At 46.9% G+C, this 16,193-nt stretch overlaps 1 protein-coding gene across 2 annotated transcripts; it reads left to right on the forward strand.

Moving 5' to 3' along the window:
* The first annotated feature begins 486 nt into the window (after positions 1-486).
* Positions 487-15,047, forward strand: ADPRH (ADP-ribosylarginine hydrolase). 2 transcript variants are annotated; one of them, XM_049877260.1, is made up of 5 exons: positions 487-1,253; positions 2,054-2,147; positions 4,157-4,502; positions 7,860-8,220; positions 10,581-15,047. In XM_049877260.1, the coding sequence occupies exons 3-5, from the start codon at positions 4,190-4,192 to the stop codon at positions 10,993-10,995; spliced, it is 1,089 nt and encodes a 362-aa protein (XP_049733217.1). In that variant the 5' UTR covers positions 487-1,253; positions 2,054-2,147; positions 4,157-4,189; the 3' UTR covers positions 10,996-15,047. The 2 variants fall into 2 exon arrangements, with proteins under 2 accessions (XP_049733217.1, XP_049733227.1); XM_049877270.1 differs by lacking the exon at positions 487-1,253 and adding an exon at positions 1,262-1,483.
* The last annotated feature ends 1,146 nt before the right edge of the window (positions 15,048-16,193 follow it).

Genomic DNA, 16,193 nt, shown 5'->3' on the forward strand with positions numbered 1-16,193 from the left:
TGGTTCTGCGCCTTCCTCACCGTTATTGCTCTGCTCGAGCCCACAGTTGCAGCCATTTTTTTCTTATACAAAGTAAAAATTTGCACAAGTATATAGACTACATACATGTAGTAATTCTAATTCTCCTTAAAAGAGACATTATTCGTTGATTTAGGAAAAAAAAAAGTTCTTAGTTTTCCGTTGCTTTTATTTACAGCCAGCATGAAAAAATTCCCTACTGCTGCCAAATAAGTAGTGAGTTCAAATTAGTTCATTTAATTCTTACACCACCTAAGACTCCCACTAATAGCGATCCTATATGACTGAATAGAACCCTATAGGGTTTCCTAGGCTGAGATCTTCATCTGCTGGTAGGTTCCAATCTCCGACCTTTCCGTTAGCAGCCAAGCCAGCGCTTAATCCCTGCGCCACCAGGGCTCCGCCCTAAGAGGCAAGTACTATTTCTCTCCCGTTTGTATGGATGAGGGGCCCAGGATCCGGCAAAGGCCTCTCACTCAGCGCCCTCTTCCAGGAATCTGGGGACCCACTGGCTCGCTGTAGCCCAGGAAAGCTGGGCAGGAAGAATGGCCCAGGCGTCAGTCAGGAGCCAACATGAGTCACTGCCAGGCAGAGCCGGGGCCAACCCCAAGGCCGCGACCCCAGCGCCCTCCCGAGCCTCCGGTGACGAAATCCGGTCGGCCCCGCGGGGAGCAGAAGGGCGCGGCGCTGCGGAAAACCGCGCTAGAGGCCGGGCCCTCCGCGCCAGGGTGGGCCCAGCCGGAGATTCGGTCGCCGCCCCCCAGGCTCGCCAGGCCCGATCCCTCGCGCACCTGCCCCGCGGCATCCGCCCGCGCCCGCCGCAGACCCGGTGCAGCCAGGCCTCTCCCCGAGGATCCGCCCGCGCCCCCCGCAGACCCGGTGCAGCCAGGCCTCTCCCGGCCGTGTGCGCCCCGCGCCCTCCGCAGACCCGGTGCAGCCAGGCCTCTCCCCGAGGATCCGCCCGCGCCCCCCGCAGACCCGGTGCAGCCAGGCCTCCCCCGGCCGTGTGCGCCCTGCGCCTCCGCAGACCCGGTGCAGCCAGGCCTCTCCCGGCCGTGTGCGCCCTGCGCCTCCGCAGACCCGGTGCAGCCAGGCCTCTCCCGGCCGTGTGCGCCCTGCGCCTCCGCAGACCCGGTGCAGCCAGGCCTCTCCCGGCCGTGTGCGCCTTGGGCCCCGCAGACCCGGTGCAGCCAGGCCTCTCCCCGCTCCCGAGCTCCCGGTCCCGCGGCGACCAGGTAACTCCCCCTCCCTGCCCCGGAGCGTGGACCTGGGGAGGCTCCGCCGCCCAGGAGTTGCGGTGTCATCTACAGCCAGATCTACAGCCAGGCAAACGCTAACTCTCCAACGTTGTTTCAGTTTAAAAAAAAAAAAAAAGGCCCGCCATTCCCGGCGTGTCCTCAAAGTGACAGGGCCCCCAGGACTTCCTGGTGCGACGGCGAGCGGCACTGTTCTGCAAATTGTGTGTGTGAGTGTGTGCTGGTGTGGGTGCGTGGTGTACAGTTCGGGTGTGAGAATGTGAACTGAAGGTTGGGAGGAGTTGAAGGAACGCAAGAAAGCGCTCTGAAAGCGGGAGGTAGAGCGGTACTGGTGAAATGAAAAGGAATCTCTGATAGAAAAGATGTTGGTTAACCTACCCCCACCTCACTCCCTACCCTAGCCACCTGCAATAGACAAAACACACCCACGGGGTGGACTCAGAAGGAATTAGCAGAAAGAAAACCGAGGTGATGGTACAGTGGGCAACAAGTCATCAGAAACCAACTAAACTTGACCTCTGAAGATCTTGGCATAGGGACCTCAGGCAGTACCTCCTGATCTCCACTTTTACAAACCCCCCACCCCTGAATTTACAGGTGCTCCGGGATGGACGGCTTGTCCGTAGCATAGCTGGAACTCCAGTTCCTAGTCATCAGTTTTAGTTAATAAAATATGTACATAATGTTTTATAAATATCCTTTGTGAGCCAAGAAAGTCAGCATGACAGTAACTGGGTGTTGGTGTGTCCAGTCTTCATCGAGTCCTCCTCCCTGTCCAGGTGCTCCTGGAGTCTGCATTCCACAGGAGTGCAGCTGGAGAAGGGAGGACTTCTGCCGGGGCAGGACTTTAACTCAACTCTCAGCTACATTTAGGTAAGTGGGGGGGAGGGGGGACATCCTGTGTTGGTGAGGTAAGTTAGGTAAGTGGGGGGGGGGCATCCTGAGTGGGTGAGGTAAGTTAGGTAAGTGGGGGGGGGCATCCTGAGTGGGTAAGGTAAGTTAGGTAAGTGGGGGGAGGACATCCTGAGTGGGTGAGGTAAGTTAGGTAAGTGGGGGGGGGGCATCCTGAGTGGGTAAGGTAAGTTAGGTAAGTGGGGGGAGGACATCCTGGGTGGGTAAGGTAAGTTAGGTAAGTGCGGGGAGAGGGCATCCTTGGTGGGTAAGGTAAGTTAGGTAGGTGGGGGGAGGGCATCCTGGGTGTATAAGTTAGGTAAGTGGGGAGGGCATCCTGAGTGGGTAAGGTAAGTTAGGTAAGTGGGGGGAGAGGGCATCCTTGGTGGGTAAGGTAAGTTAGGTAGGTGGGGGGGAGGGCATCCTGGGTGGGCAAGGTAAGTTTAGGTAAGTGGAGGGGAGGGCATCCTTGGTGGGTAAGGTAAGTTAGGTAGGTGGGGGGAGGGCATCCTGGGTGGGTAAGGTAAGTTAGGTAGGTGGGGGGGAGGGCATCCTGGGTGGGGGAAGAAGTTGGGCTGACATGAGAATGAGCTTGTCCACCAGACCCCTAAAAGGGCCACAGCAATGGACTCAAACATACCAACCAAGGATCAGGAAGATGACATGGGACCTGGCAACGTTTCCTTCTGTTATACATAAGGTCATGTGTCATACATGTTATGTAACAGTCAGAGCCAACCTGATGGCAGCGGCAAAGCCAGTGCAGATGGGCTATATGGATAGAGGGGGGCAGGTGGATGCTTTGCACCTGGATGCCACAGGCAATAGGACACCAGTGGGAAATTGACTGAAGGAGGGGACATTTAGGAAATGCACCCGCCGAGAACCAATGCTGTAGCATGGGTTAAAATCATGGAGGATGGATTAGCTGAGCTCCCGGTACTCCAGAAGTTAATACTTTAGAAGAAAAACAAAATGTAAATATGGATACGGGAGGGAAGGTTATGGGGAGAAAGCATTCTAGTTCAATAAAGAGAAAATCTTTTTCCTCGGTTGTGTATGAATAATGAAAATAAAAGCAAAAAATAGTGCTTGCTACGTGCCAGGCACTGTTCTAAGGGTTTTACCCGAATGAACTCATTTACTCCCCACAGCAAATCCATGAGGTAGTTGCTGTTTTTATTATCACCCCATTAGAGATGTGGAGGCTGAGGCACAGAAGAGTTAAGTCCGTCTAGACTGAGATGGAGGGATCATGTCAAGCATCCTGGCCCAGAATCAGGAAATTTGGGTCCCAGTGCCTCCACTCCATGGTTGTGTGAACTTAGTCTATCTGAACCTCGGTTTTCTTATCATGGAATGCGTACTATAACCCCTCCCTACCAGGTGAGATGGTGAAGGTGCAGGTGCGTGGTCACCTGTGCATTGTGATACCAGTAGAAGGTATTATTGAAGTTAAGAAGGGATAACTTCCAAGGTTAAATGGAAAATGAAAAGAGCAAATGGCTAGCTTGATTTGACTTGCAGAGTTTAGTGGGCTTGCCCCTCACAAAGAGGCGAAAAGGAGTGGTAGTTAAAAGCTTGGGCTTTGGAATCAGATTGGTCTCAGTTTGAATCCCAGCCTGCCACTTACTGGCTGTGTGACCTGAGACAAGTCAGATAACATTTCTGGATGATTGCTGTGATTCCCAGTTTATTCCGATGTAAAATGGGCCTAATAATTTTTCATAGAGCAGCTGTCAGGATTAAATGAGAGAATGTATGTAAAGCACCCACTACAGAGTCCCTGGGTGGTATGAACCGTTAACGTGCTCAGTTACTAACCGAAAGGTTGGAAATTCAGGCCCCCCAGAGGCACCTCAGAAGAAAGGCCTAGCAGTGTACTTCTGGTTTTACAGAGCCTGCAAATAGTAAGTGCTCGATAAAATGTAGATGGGGCTATTATTTTTTTCTAACTCTTCTTCCTCTTCACCTTCCTTCATGTGCTGTAGTTTCTGCCCAGAGACAGCCTCTCAGAGCCTGCCATGTGTGGGAAGCTGATAGAGAGGTACGTGGCTGCCATGGTACTGAGTGCAGCTGGAGATACCCTGGGGTACTACAATGGAAAGTGGGAGTTCCTCCGGGATGGAGAAAAGATTCACCGGCAGCTGGCCCAGCTTGGGGGCTTGGACGCCATAGACGTGGAGAGGTGGAGAGTCAGCGATGACACGGTGATGCACCTGGCTACAGCGGAAGCCCTCATAGAGGCTGGGAAAGCTGGGGACTTGGCTCAACAGTATTCCCTCCTTGCTAAGCATTACCAAAACTGCATGGAAGATATGGACGGCCGAGCGCCAGGTAAGTGCCACCAGTGTAGGTCCTGGGAGGGCAGAAGGTAAAACAGGCGCGAGGGAATCACTAAGAATGTTGGTAGAGATTTATGTCCAGGAGACGGTACTGTTTGTAGTTAGGATAAAAATAGAAACAATCTTTGTCGTTGCTGTTAGTTGCCATCGAGTTGGTTCCGACTCATGGTGACCTTCTGTGTGCAGAGTAAAACTGCTCCACAGGATTTATAAGGGTGTGACCTTTCAAAAGCAGATTGCCAGGCTTATCTTTTGAGGCCTCTGGGTGGATTCGAATTGCCGACCTTTCAGCCAGTAGTGAGTGGAGTGCTGAACCCTTTGTGCCACCCAGGGACCTAGAAACAACCTAAATTCACCTCAGTAAATTATGGTGGCACACTTACTGCCATTCAAAATTATGCAAATGAATATTTCCTGTTATATTAAAAAAAAAACAAAACAATTCCTGTCAAGTCTGTTCTGACTCACGGCAACCCCATAGGTGTCAGAGAACTGCACTCCACTGGGCTTTCACTTCTTCTTTACTTTCACTGCCCTTGTGGGCAGTGATAATTGGTGGTGGTGGTGCTACTTGCCATCAAGCCGATTCTAACTCAGGGTGACCCCGTGTGTGCAGGGTAGAGCTGCTCCAGAAGGTTTTCAAGGCTGTGACCTTTTGGAAGCAGATAACCAGGCCTTACTCCCGAGGCACCTCTGGGTGGGTTTGGACTGCCAACCTTTTTTTTTTTTAATTTTTATTGAGCTTCAAGTGAACGTTTACAAATCAAGTCAGTCTGTCACATGTACGTTTATATACACCTTACTCCGTACTCCCACTTGCTCTCCCCCTAATGAATCAGCCCTTCCAGTCTCCCTTTTCGTGACAATTTTGCCAGCTTCCAACCCTCTCTACCCACCCATCCCCCCTCCAGACAGGAGATGCCAACACAGTCTCAAGTGTCCACCTGATACAAGTAGCTCACTCTTCATCAGCATCTCTCTCCTACCCATTGTCCAGTCCCTTCCATGTCTGATTAGTTGTCTTCGGGAATGGTTCCTGTCCTGGGCCAACAGAAGGTTTGGGGACCATGACCGCTGGGATTCCTCTAGTCTCAGTCAGACCATTAAGTCTGGTCTTTTTGTGAGAATTTGGGGTCTGCATCCCACTGACTGCCTGCTCCCTCAGGGGTTCTCTGTTGTGCTCCCTGTCAGGGCAGTCATCGATTGTGGCCGGGCACCATCTAGTTCTTCTGGTCTCAGGATGATGTAAGTCTCTGGTTGATGTGGCCCTTTCTGTCTCTTGGGCTCATAGTTATCATGTGACCTTGGTGTTCTTCATTCTCCTTTGATCCAGGTGGGTTGAGACCACTGCCAACCTTTTGGCTAGTAGTTGAGCACTTAACCATTTGCGCCACCTAGGGACTCCATCATACAGCTTTCAATGGCTGATTTTTTAGAAGTAGATTACCAGCCCTTTCTTCCAAGGTGTCTCTCGGTGGACTTGAACCTCCAAACTTTCCGATGGCAGCATTAACTATTTAACTACCTAGGGGTTCCATTTACTGAAACGGAAAGGTACTATTATTATTAAGTGAAAGAAAGGTAGGTTATAAAACAGTGTGTATTTTATGAACTCATTGTCATTAAAAGTATATATCTGTATTAGGGGAGGTCTGCAAGAATATACACAAAGACGTTAGTTATATCTGAGTATGGGAATATATTTTTGTGGGAATTTTTATAGTTTGTTTTGCTTATGTGTATTTTCCAATTTTTCTGTAATGAGCAAGTCTAAAGAAAAGAATAGACATTTTAAAAGAAGAATGAGGAGGGTCTTGTGGAGACTCCTCCTCTGGTCCCAGACCTCACCAGTAGTTCTTACCCACTCTGGGAGCGTGTTACAACCAGCTGGCCCACCAGTCCTCCTGATGAAAAGCCGGCCTCCCCGCTTCATTCAGGAGCCTCTGGTGAGCCCAGGTATTGCCCGTAGACATCTGGAAGCCAGCCCGGGTTCATCTTTTCTCAACGAGTCATGGTGCTGCATGGCAAGGCGAAAGTTTTCTTTGTCCACCTATGCCATGGACATTGTTGTGAATGAACTGACCAATAAGGGAGCAACAGTACCTCAGCACTGCTTGGCTTACGTGTGTATTCACAGCTCCCCAGTAAGATGGGTCGATGGGACAGGCCTGATCACAGCACTCTCACAGGGAAAACCAAGGTCCAGACTCTGGTGTGCTGACACAACCTGTTCTTCTGGATCCATGGCTCCTCATCTAAGCCCAGTGCTCTTCACTCTAGAATTTGTGGCCTTTTTTGGATACAGACAGCCCCAGGGTTTTGAACATCTGAGTACGGACAACTTATACTTGCCCTTTAATGTTGCATGAATTTGTCCTCGCTTTGAAATGATTGATCCAGCCCCTGAACCAAAAAAAAACAAAACCAAAAAAACCCCCAAACCCATTGCTGTGGAGTCGGTTCTGACACAGCGCCCCAATAGGACAGAGCAGAATTGCCCCATAGGGTTTCCAAGGAGCAGCTGGTGGTTTACGAACTGTAGACCTTTTGGTTAGCAGCCAAGCTCTTAACCACTGTGCCCCCAGGACTCCCAATAAATGATAGCTATCTATTAACATCCTATAAAGACAGTATTAGCAACCCTATAGGGCAGAGTAGAACTGCCCCATAGGGTTTCCAAGGAGGGCCTGGTGGATTTGAACTGCTGACCTTTTGGTTAACAACCATAGTTCTTAACCACTAATACCACCAGGGTTTCTGACCCCGTCCAGGGTCAGGGTTTCTTGCACTAAAGTAAAGCTAAATAAGAGCCGTATGCACCTCTCCTGACTTACCTACAAACTCAACTTAAAGACACAGTTAAGAGCGGATCTCGTTCACGACCCAGGGACTGCCTGTGTTCAGGAACTTCAACTGTCAGGTTCTTATTAGACCATTTAAGGGCTTGGGCTTTGAAGTCGGATGGCTTGGCTGAGCGACTCATTAGCTGCTCATGTGATTTTGAACAAGTTTCTTAAATTCTGAGCCTTACTCATTTCACAAAATTAATAATACTTTACGACTACCTTTTTGAGTTGTGGTGATCAAATAATAACTGGTAAAGATTCAAAGGCTGTCTATATGAATCTTCTCCTTTTATCATCAATGTTATCATGCTAAGGATTATATAAAGTAAGGCAGTGTAGAGATGGGGGTTGAGATTGGGGTTTGGAGTTTGATACATTTATCATATTTTCTTGGCTTTCCCTTTCCATTGAAGAAACTTGGAGACAGAGTTTGGGTCTCTCCTTCTGCTGGGGCCTTTGCTTTGGTTACACTGACCCACATGCCCTACCCAACTCTTCCCCAGGTGGAGCCTCAGTGCAGAACGCCATGCAGCTGGAGCCGCACAAGGCCAATGGCTGGAGGATTCCCTTCAACAACCACGAGGGTGGCTGTGGGGCTGCCATGCGGGCCATGTGCATCGGTCTCAGGTTCCCTCACCAAAGCCAGAGGGACATGTTGATCCAAGTGAGCATCGAGAGTGGCCGGATGACCCACCACCACCCCACAGGCTACCTGGGTGCCCTTGTGTCTGCTCTTTTTACAGCCTATGCTGTGAATGGCAAACCACCCCAGGAATGGGGAAAAGGTCTGATGGAGGTGCTACCAGAAGCTAAAAAGTACATTGTCCAATCAGGCTACTTTGTGGAGGAGAATCTTCAGCACTGGTAAGCGTGTCAGTGCATGTGCTGGCTAAAATGTTCTTGGATCTGGGTGTGTACATGTACCTGCTTGCATGTTCTTCCACTTTATCCAGCTCCCTCACTGCCTACCTGCTAAGGATTTCAAGTTAACCTCCGACAGTCATTGCCATGAAGTAGCCAAATGGATGCCTCAGTGAGTTGTTGTTGTTGTTAGGTGTCATTTAGTTGGTTCTGACTCATAGTGACCCTGTGTACAACAGAACAAAATGCTGCCTGGTCCTGAGTCATTCTCATAATTGTTGTTATGCTTAAGCCCATTGTTGCAGCCACTGTGTCAGTCCATCTCATTGAGGATCTTCCTCTTCTTCACAGACCCTCTACTTTACCAAGCATGATGTCCTTCTCCAGGGACTGGGTCCTTCTGGTAACGTGTCCAAAATATGTGAGATGAAGTCTTGCCATCCTCGCTTCTTTGTTTAGTGATCGTGCTTTATATGAATGTTTACAGGGGAAACTAGCTTCTCATTAAACAATTAGTACACATATTGTCTTGTGACACTGATTGGCAACCCCCAACATGTTAACATTCTCCCTTCTTGACTTTGTGTTCCCTAGTACCAGCTTTCCTGTCGCCTCCTGACTTCTAGTCCTTGCCCCTGGTCTGGTGTGCCCCTTTAGTCTGGGTTTGTTTTATGGTCCTGTCTAATCTTTGGCTGAAGGGTGAACCTTAGGAGTGGCTTCATTACTGAGCTGAAAACGTGTCCAGGGGCCATACTTTTGGGGTTTCTCCAGTCTCTGTCAGGCCAGTAAGTCTAGTCTTTTTTGTGAGTTAGAATTTTGTTCTACACTGTTCCCCAGCTCTGTCCGGCACCCTGTATTGTGATGCCTGTCGGAACAGTCAGTGGTGGTAACTGGGCATCATCTAGTTGTCCTGGACTCAGTCTGGTGGAGGCTATCTTAGTTGTGGTCCATTAGTCCTTTGGACTAATCTTCCCCTTGTGTCTTTAGTTTTCTTTATTCTCCTTAGCTCCCAATGGGGTAAGACCAGTGAAGTATCTTAGATGGCTGCTCACAAGCTTTTAAGACCCCAGACGCTACTCACCATAGTAGAAAGTAGAACATTTTATAAACTATGTAATGCTGATTGAGCTAGGTATTCCCCAAGACCGTAGTCCCTACAGCCCTGAATTTAGTAATTCGGTCCCTCAGGGAGTCTGTATGTATCTATGGAGCTTCCATGACCTTGCCTTGGACAATTTGTGCTGGCTTCCCCAGTACTGTATACTGTCTTACCCTTCACCAAAGTTACTACTTATCTATTGTCTATTTAGTGTTTTTCCATCCCCACCCCTCCCCTCCCTCGTAACCATCAAAGATTGCTTTTTTGTGTGTGTAAACCTTTTCATGAGTTTTTATAGTAGTGGTCTCATACAATATTTGTCCTTTTGTGACTGACTTATTTCACGCAGCATATGCCCTCCAGATTCCTCCATGTTGTGAGATTCACAATCCTTGCTCACTTCTAAGGAGCATTCTGGCTGTGCTTCTTCCAAGACAGATTTGTTCATTCTTCTGGCAGTCCGTGGTATAGTCAATATTATTCACCAACACCATAATTCAAAGGCATCAATTCTTCAGTCTTCCTTATTCATTGTCCACCTTTCACATGCATATAAAACAATTGAAAACATAATGGCTTGGGCCAGGCACACCTTAGTTCTCAAATATGTAGTGCGTAGTTAATGCTTCCCTCTGTATAACAATCTTGCTCTGTAGTCCAGCTTTCTCCAGTTTTTGTGGTTCTATTTTTACTCTGCTGAGGTGAGCTTTTCTGCTTATCTCCTAGTTCCACAGAACTTGTTTCTTCAGTATTATTTTGACTGACTAATAATATTTTGAAATCCTTGGTTAGAATGCCCAAGAGATAGGTTTTTCCACTAGTGAATTAATAGGTTTTTTTTTTTAAGACCGCATCTTCCCTTTTTTGTGAATTCACTTCATATTAAACTTTCTTAAAATAAAAAGGTCCAGAGGCTGTCTGCTGAAGTTGCCTGTGGTCATGATATTCTAAAGCTCTCCCTTGAAAGGTAAAACTTAACATTACTCTCAGCTCAGAAAAAAAATAAACCTTTATTTTCCACTCTTTAACTTGATTTATATCTTCTTTATTTAGCAACAGATGCCAGTTCCTTGTTTCTGTAGATCCTTAGTGAAAATTTATTGAATGAATGCTGCTTGGAGCTACTTTTGATTTTGTGTGTAGGTTACGATATTAGTACGAGAAATTGAAGTCATCTTGAATTTTCCCCGTTTGCACATCCATCTGGTACCTTTCCTTCTGATTTTCCTTTTTCGGTTGATGTAGACTTTTTTCCTTCCTGCAGGTCCTACTTCCAAGACCAATGGGAAAAGTATCTAAAACTCAGAGGGATTCGGGATGGCAGATCAGCCCCTACCTTCCCGAAGTCCTTTGATGTGAAAGAGAGAGATCAGTTCTACACTTCTGTGAGCTACTCTGGTTGGGGCGGCAGTAGTGGGCACGATGCCCCCATGATTGCCTATGATGCCATCCTTGCTGCAGGTGACTCCTGGAAGGAGCTTGCCCATCGAGCCTTTTTCCATGGTGGAGACAGCGATTCCACGGCTGCCATTGCCGGCTGCTGGTGGGGAGTTATGTATGGTTTTAAAGGAGTGAGTCCTTCTAACTATGAGAAACTAGAATACAGAAACCGACTGGAAGAGACAGCGAGGGCTTTATACTCTCTTGGTTCAAAGGAAGATACTGTAATTGCCCTCTAGGGACATGTGGTGTTCGTTTCTGGTGGTTTCTTCTTTTGTGAGGAGCCGTCATCCGTTTTCTGCTCTGTTTCTTTTCACTTTTTCTGAAGTCAAGTGTCATAACCTTGGATTCAAGGAATTTTGAGGTCCCAAGTCTCTTGGGCACCTTAAACTCAATATTTCCAAACCCATCCTTTTCTTCTCAACTCTATCCCCCCCGCCTCCTTTTTTTTTAAATACTAAAGAGGCATTATCTCAATTGTTGGGGTCAGCATCTCCCAAGCTAGCAATCTCATAGCTTCCTGCTTGACTCTTCATATTTATCATTTACTTTTTTACAGTTTTGCGTGTTCATCTCAGGTTCCTCCCAAAGTGGACTCCTACACAAAGACTTGAGTGCAAGTAGCTTATTTGGGAGGCAATTCCAGGAAGCACTGGTAGAATGCAGAAGTGAGACAGAAGGGAAGGGAGCCGGAACAGGGTGCATTAATGAGCAGGTTACCACTGTGGGCAACTGACCCAATCTGTGTGAACTGAGGTGACTCACCTGAGGACAAGGAAACCTGGGGTATTTATTCACCAACTCCATTCCCACAAGGATCTTGGGTTGCTTCCAGGGATGTTAACTCCTGGTACTTCTTGACCTACCTCTTGAGCAAGCCAAGCACAAATGCCAAGGTACTTGTGGTGGCAAGCTGTAAGGTGCATGGGAAGAGTGAGGGTCATGGATGGGGCCCAAACAGCATCTGCTAGAGTATTCTACCTTTCAAGTATCCTTTAAACCTACTCACCTCTTTTACCCTCTTTCACTGAGTATTTCTCTGCTGAATTTCTACAATCCAGGCTACTCAAGTCTGGGGAGATACTTTCTGTACTTTCCTCATTATGGCATTTAATGTGTTACCAGTTTTGTTTTTGCCTTTTTGCTTGTCTGTATTTGCCCTAGGCAGAACCTAGCATAATACCTGGGCACACTGTATGTACTTCATCACTATGTATTCGATGAATTGTTGTTAATTAGCCTCCTTTCTAAGGAGCGCTGATGACTCAATGGTTAAGCACTCAGATTCTAACTGAAAGGTTGGCAGTTTGAACCCACCCAGTGGCTCCACAAGAGAAAAACATGGTAGTTGATCTGTTCCCATAAAGATTACAGCCTAGGGGACCATGGTCTCGGGGAACATCTAGTTCAATTGGCATAACTTTGTAAAGAAAATATTCTACATTCTACATTGGTGAGTAGTGTCTTGGGTCTTATAAGCCTGTGAGTGGCCATCTAGGATACTCCACTGGTCTCACCTCTTCGGGAGCAAGTAATAATGAAGAAAACTAAAGGTAAAAGGGAAAGATTAGTCCAAAGGACTAATGGACCACATCTACCACGGCCTCCACCAGACTGAGTCCAGTACAACTAGATGGTGCCTGGCTACCACCACTGACTGCTCTGACAGGGATCACAATAGAGGGCCCTGGGCAGAGCTGGAGAAAAGTGTAGAAAAAAATTCTAACTCAAAAAGAAAGACCAGACTTACTGGCCTTACAGAGACTGGAGAAACCCTGAGAATATGGCCCCCGGACACCCTTTTCAGTAATGAAGTCACTCCTGAGGTTCACCCTTCAGCCAAAGATTGGACAGGCCCATAATGGGACACACCAGCCCAGAGGCAAGGGCTAGTAGGCAGGAGGGAACAGAAAAGCTGGTAATAGGGAATCCAAGTTTGAGAAGGGAAAGTGTTGACATGTCGTAGGGTTGTTAACCAATGTCATAAAACAATACTTGTACTGTTTAATGAGAAACTAGTTCTGTAAACCTTCATCTAAAGTACAATAAAAATAAATAAAGATTACAGCCTAGAAAATCCTATGGGGCAGTTCTGCTTTGTCACATGGGGTAGCTATGAGTGGAACTTGATTCAACAGCACCTAGCAACAACAACATCCTCCCATCTGGTGCTTCTAACTCCGGTCGTACTTCTTTCTTTGTCCTCCAGAATTATCTTTACAGATAGCAAATTGATTATACTGAACTTTAAACCATTTCCGATATGTAAATATATCACCCCCTTTCTTGATTTCCTTAGACGCTCTTCCCTCTCCTTTTCTACCCAGTAAATTCTTACTCATCCTTCAAGACCTAGCTTAAATAGAACCTTGTGGGTGAAACCTGCCCCAGTTGACTTGTCCACTTTCACCTCACCGCCAGCAGCCTTCTGTCCCTAGCCCTGTTACTGCACTGTTCCTATCGTGTGGTGATGGTGTGTCTCCTGGGTCAGTCTCAGCCTCCTTGTGAGCGATTGTGTCTCATTCCTCTTTGTGGCCTCACTCACTGCCTGGCCCATGAGACACAATAAATATATATCCTGCAAGTTCATCAAGCTGTGTTGATGTGAATGTTTTCAACGCGCAGTTCCACATCTATTTCATATGGCCTCTGCGTTTCTGACGGCCAGGAATGACCTGACCAAGATGCACTGCGAGTGATAGAGAAGTTGATGCTTTGTCAACACCCGTGTGCTGGTGGTACAGTGGTTAAGAGCTTGGCTGCTAACCAAAGGTTGGCAGTTCAGATCCACTAGCTGCTCCTTGGAAACCCTATGGAATAGTTCTACTCTGTCCTATAGTGTTGCTATGAGCCGTAATCAACTTGATAGCAATGAGTTTGTTTTTTTGTTTTTTGTTTTGGTTTTTGATGTGCTAAATTAAATGAGACAAAAACTCTCAACTCTGTATGTGAAGAAGGACTCCAGCAGAGGCATCGGATTTATAATTCTTTTATACATAATGGGAGAGGGAAATTTCAAAGCTCTTTCTCTGGCTTAAAGAACTCTTATATGTATGTGTATGTTTCAGAAAACAGAAGTCATTTTAAATATTACAACTAGTCAAAAAAATTATTAAGTGGGACAACCAATCAGAATTGCAGGCCGTTAGGCGTGGTGGGTAACAGTTCACAGAATATAGTACCAACCTCTTAAATTCAGGTGTCTTAAAAGACTCTTGTACAAATACATTTGAGGACAGTTTTGGAGTAAAAGAAGACAGATAAAGAGCGTACATTTTCACACAAGATTCCCGGGCAGAAGATTAAAATGGAGACTTTCATGATTGTTTTCAATTCCTCACTTGATTAGAGCTGACTTGATGATGCTGAGTAGGGTAGGCTTTTCTGTTGCTGTAGGAGAAGAGGAAATATTTTTTTCCTTGTCTTTCTGAGATTTCTTTCACCAGATGTTAGGAGAGCCTGCAGTTTCTAGACTGAAATCTAGAATTCCGTTAGCGCTGACCAAAACCCAACATACCCAGATACTTATATCTTACAATATAGAAAAGGGCAGAAGAGTATTTTAACAGATGAAATATGAGGCATGACCTGTTTTACATCAATGTAACTGGTTCGGTGAATGGTCTGAATTTAGTGAGAAGTGAACAAAATGATTTTATTTTTCAAACTACTTCATACATACTCCATTGAAGCTTCTGCTTTTCCTGTTCCTTAAAACCAACTTGGGTAAATCCCACAGTTTTACAGTTTTGGGGACAGGGGCTGGGTGGAGGGCGGGGAGTTGGGGATGTTAAAAATTCCATCCAGTCCATCCCAGTTCAGTTGAATCGGTTTTGAAAGTAATGTCACAGCCTTGTTTCTCCACACCACCAGTCAGGCCTGGGCCTGAGCCTGAGGGACTTAGAGGGCAGATGGGAGCACAGACGCCCTTTCCATCCCTCCTTTCCTCTTCTGGGGTTCCTGTTCCTCCCCAGAGCTGCCCTGCACACTCTCTTCATGAAAGGAGGACCGGTAGGAAAGGCTTAAGCCAGCCATCTTCCTAGGGGTCCACTCAGCCCACGGGAAACTCATCCTTCCTGGTTACGTCCAATGGTGAGAGTGCAGGCTACTCCACCTTCAGCCTTCTCTACATCCCCACCCCCTGAAGTAGACCCCAAGGACAGATCAGGCTGCCCAGCAGACATCCAGCCAGGAAACAAGATGCCATTGTCACTCATGTGGGCACCCTCAATCTCAGCCAGGAGGCCCTCCCTCATTTGGCTTGTTGCAGGGTTAAGGAAGAGCACCTCTTTACCTCCTTTTTCAGGACTGGAAGTAGAAAACGCAGAAAGATGACTGGTGACTTCTTCGAATTCTTGATTTTCTTGTGGGGGAAGTAAGGGAATGAAGTATGATAGCAGCAGTCCTGCTACTTCTAGTAAGTTCTTTGGGATGTACCTCCCACTCTTTCCAGTCTCTTTAGAACATGTGTGTGTTTGTATATGGGGCCGTGGGGCGGGGGCGGTGGTATCTGGTATTTTCCTGTGTAGGACTTTAGTCATAATTGCAGACAACACAAGACCCTTTAGAGATCCCATTACGTGTGCTTTGCAAAATCTTACTGTTTATTGCAGGCATACCTCAGAAAGAGAGTTCATACTCCTTTCTCTCATACCTCCAACCCTCCTCCTTACACCTCACTCTCAGTTGGAGACCTTGCTTCCTATTTCTCTGAGAAAATAGGCAATCAGAAATGAGCACTCACTCTCCCACCACCACATCTGGCCACCCACCTACCTCTGTCTTGACTGTGAGTACTAGAGTAGTTGTGTGTGAGAGAGAGAGAGAGGAGGGAGGGTGAGAATGAATGAGGGAAAGAGGTGATAATTCATAATGTTATGTTGGGTCTTTATGTTGTTGTTAGGTGCCATCAAGTTGGTTCCAACACACAGCCACCCCATGTACAACAGAATGAAACACTGCCTGGTCCTGCACCATCCTCATAATCGTTGTTATGCTTGAGCCCAGTGTTACAGCCACTGTGTCAATTCATCTTGTTGAGAGTCTTCCTCCTTTTCATTGGCCCTCTATATAATGTTACAGTAAATCAATAAAAATGATCTCATACATAGTATGAATCTGTCATACTTATTGAATTAATGCATACGTAGCAAAAAATGAAATAGGTCAAATATAACATTACAGGGATTAATATGTTTTTGATCTGCTATATGACGATGCTTCCTTTGTTACCCAAGATTGCTAGATGTTGTCTCGAGAAGTCTTGGCAATAAATTCTCAAAATCTGCAAAATTGGCTGCATCCACCTTTTTCTAAGCTTCCTCAACCACCATGTTCTCCATTTACTCTTCCTTCTGTACCACTCCAGGGCAAGTAAACACATCTTTTTTTTTAACAGCCACGGAGTCGCTGGGGCAGTTGGGGAGAAAAGGAGACT

Source organism: Elephas maximus, chromosome 1 (genome assembly GCF_024166365.1).
Source record: "Elephas maximus indicus isolate mEleMax1 chromosome 1, mEleMax1 primary haplotype, whole genome shotgun sequence".
In the NCBI taxonomy this organism is placed as follows: Eukaryota; Metazoa; Chordata; class Mammalia; order Proboscidea; family Elephantidae; genus Elephas; species Elephas maximus.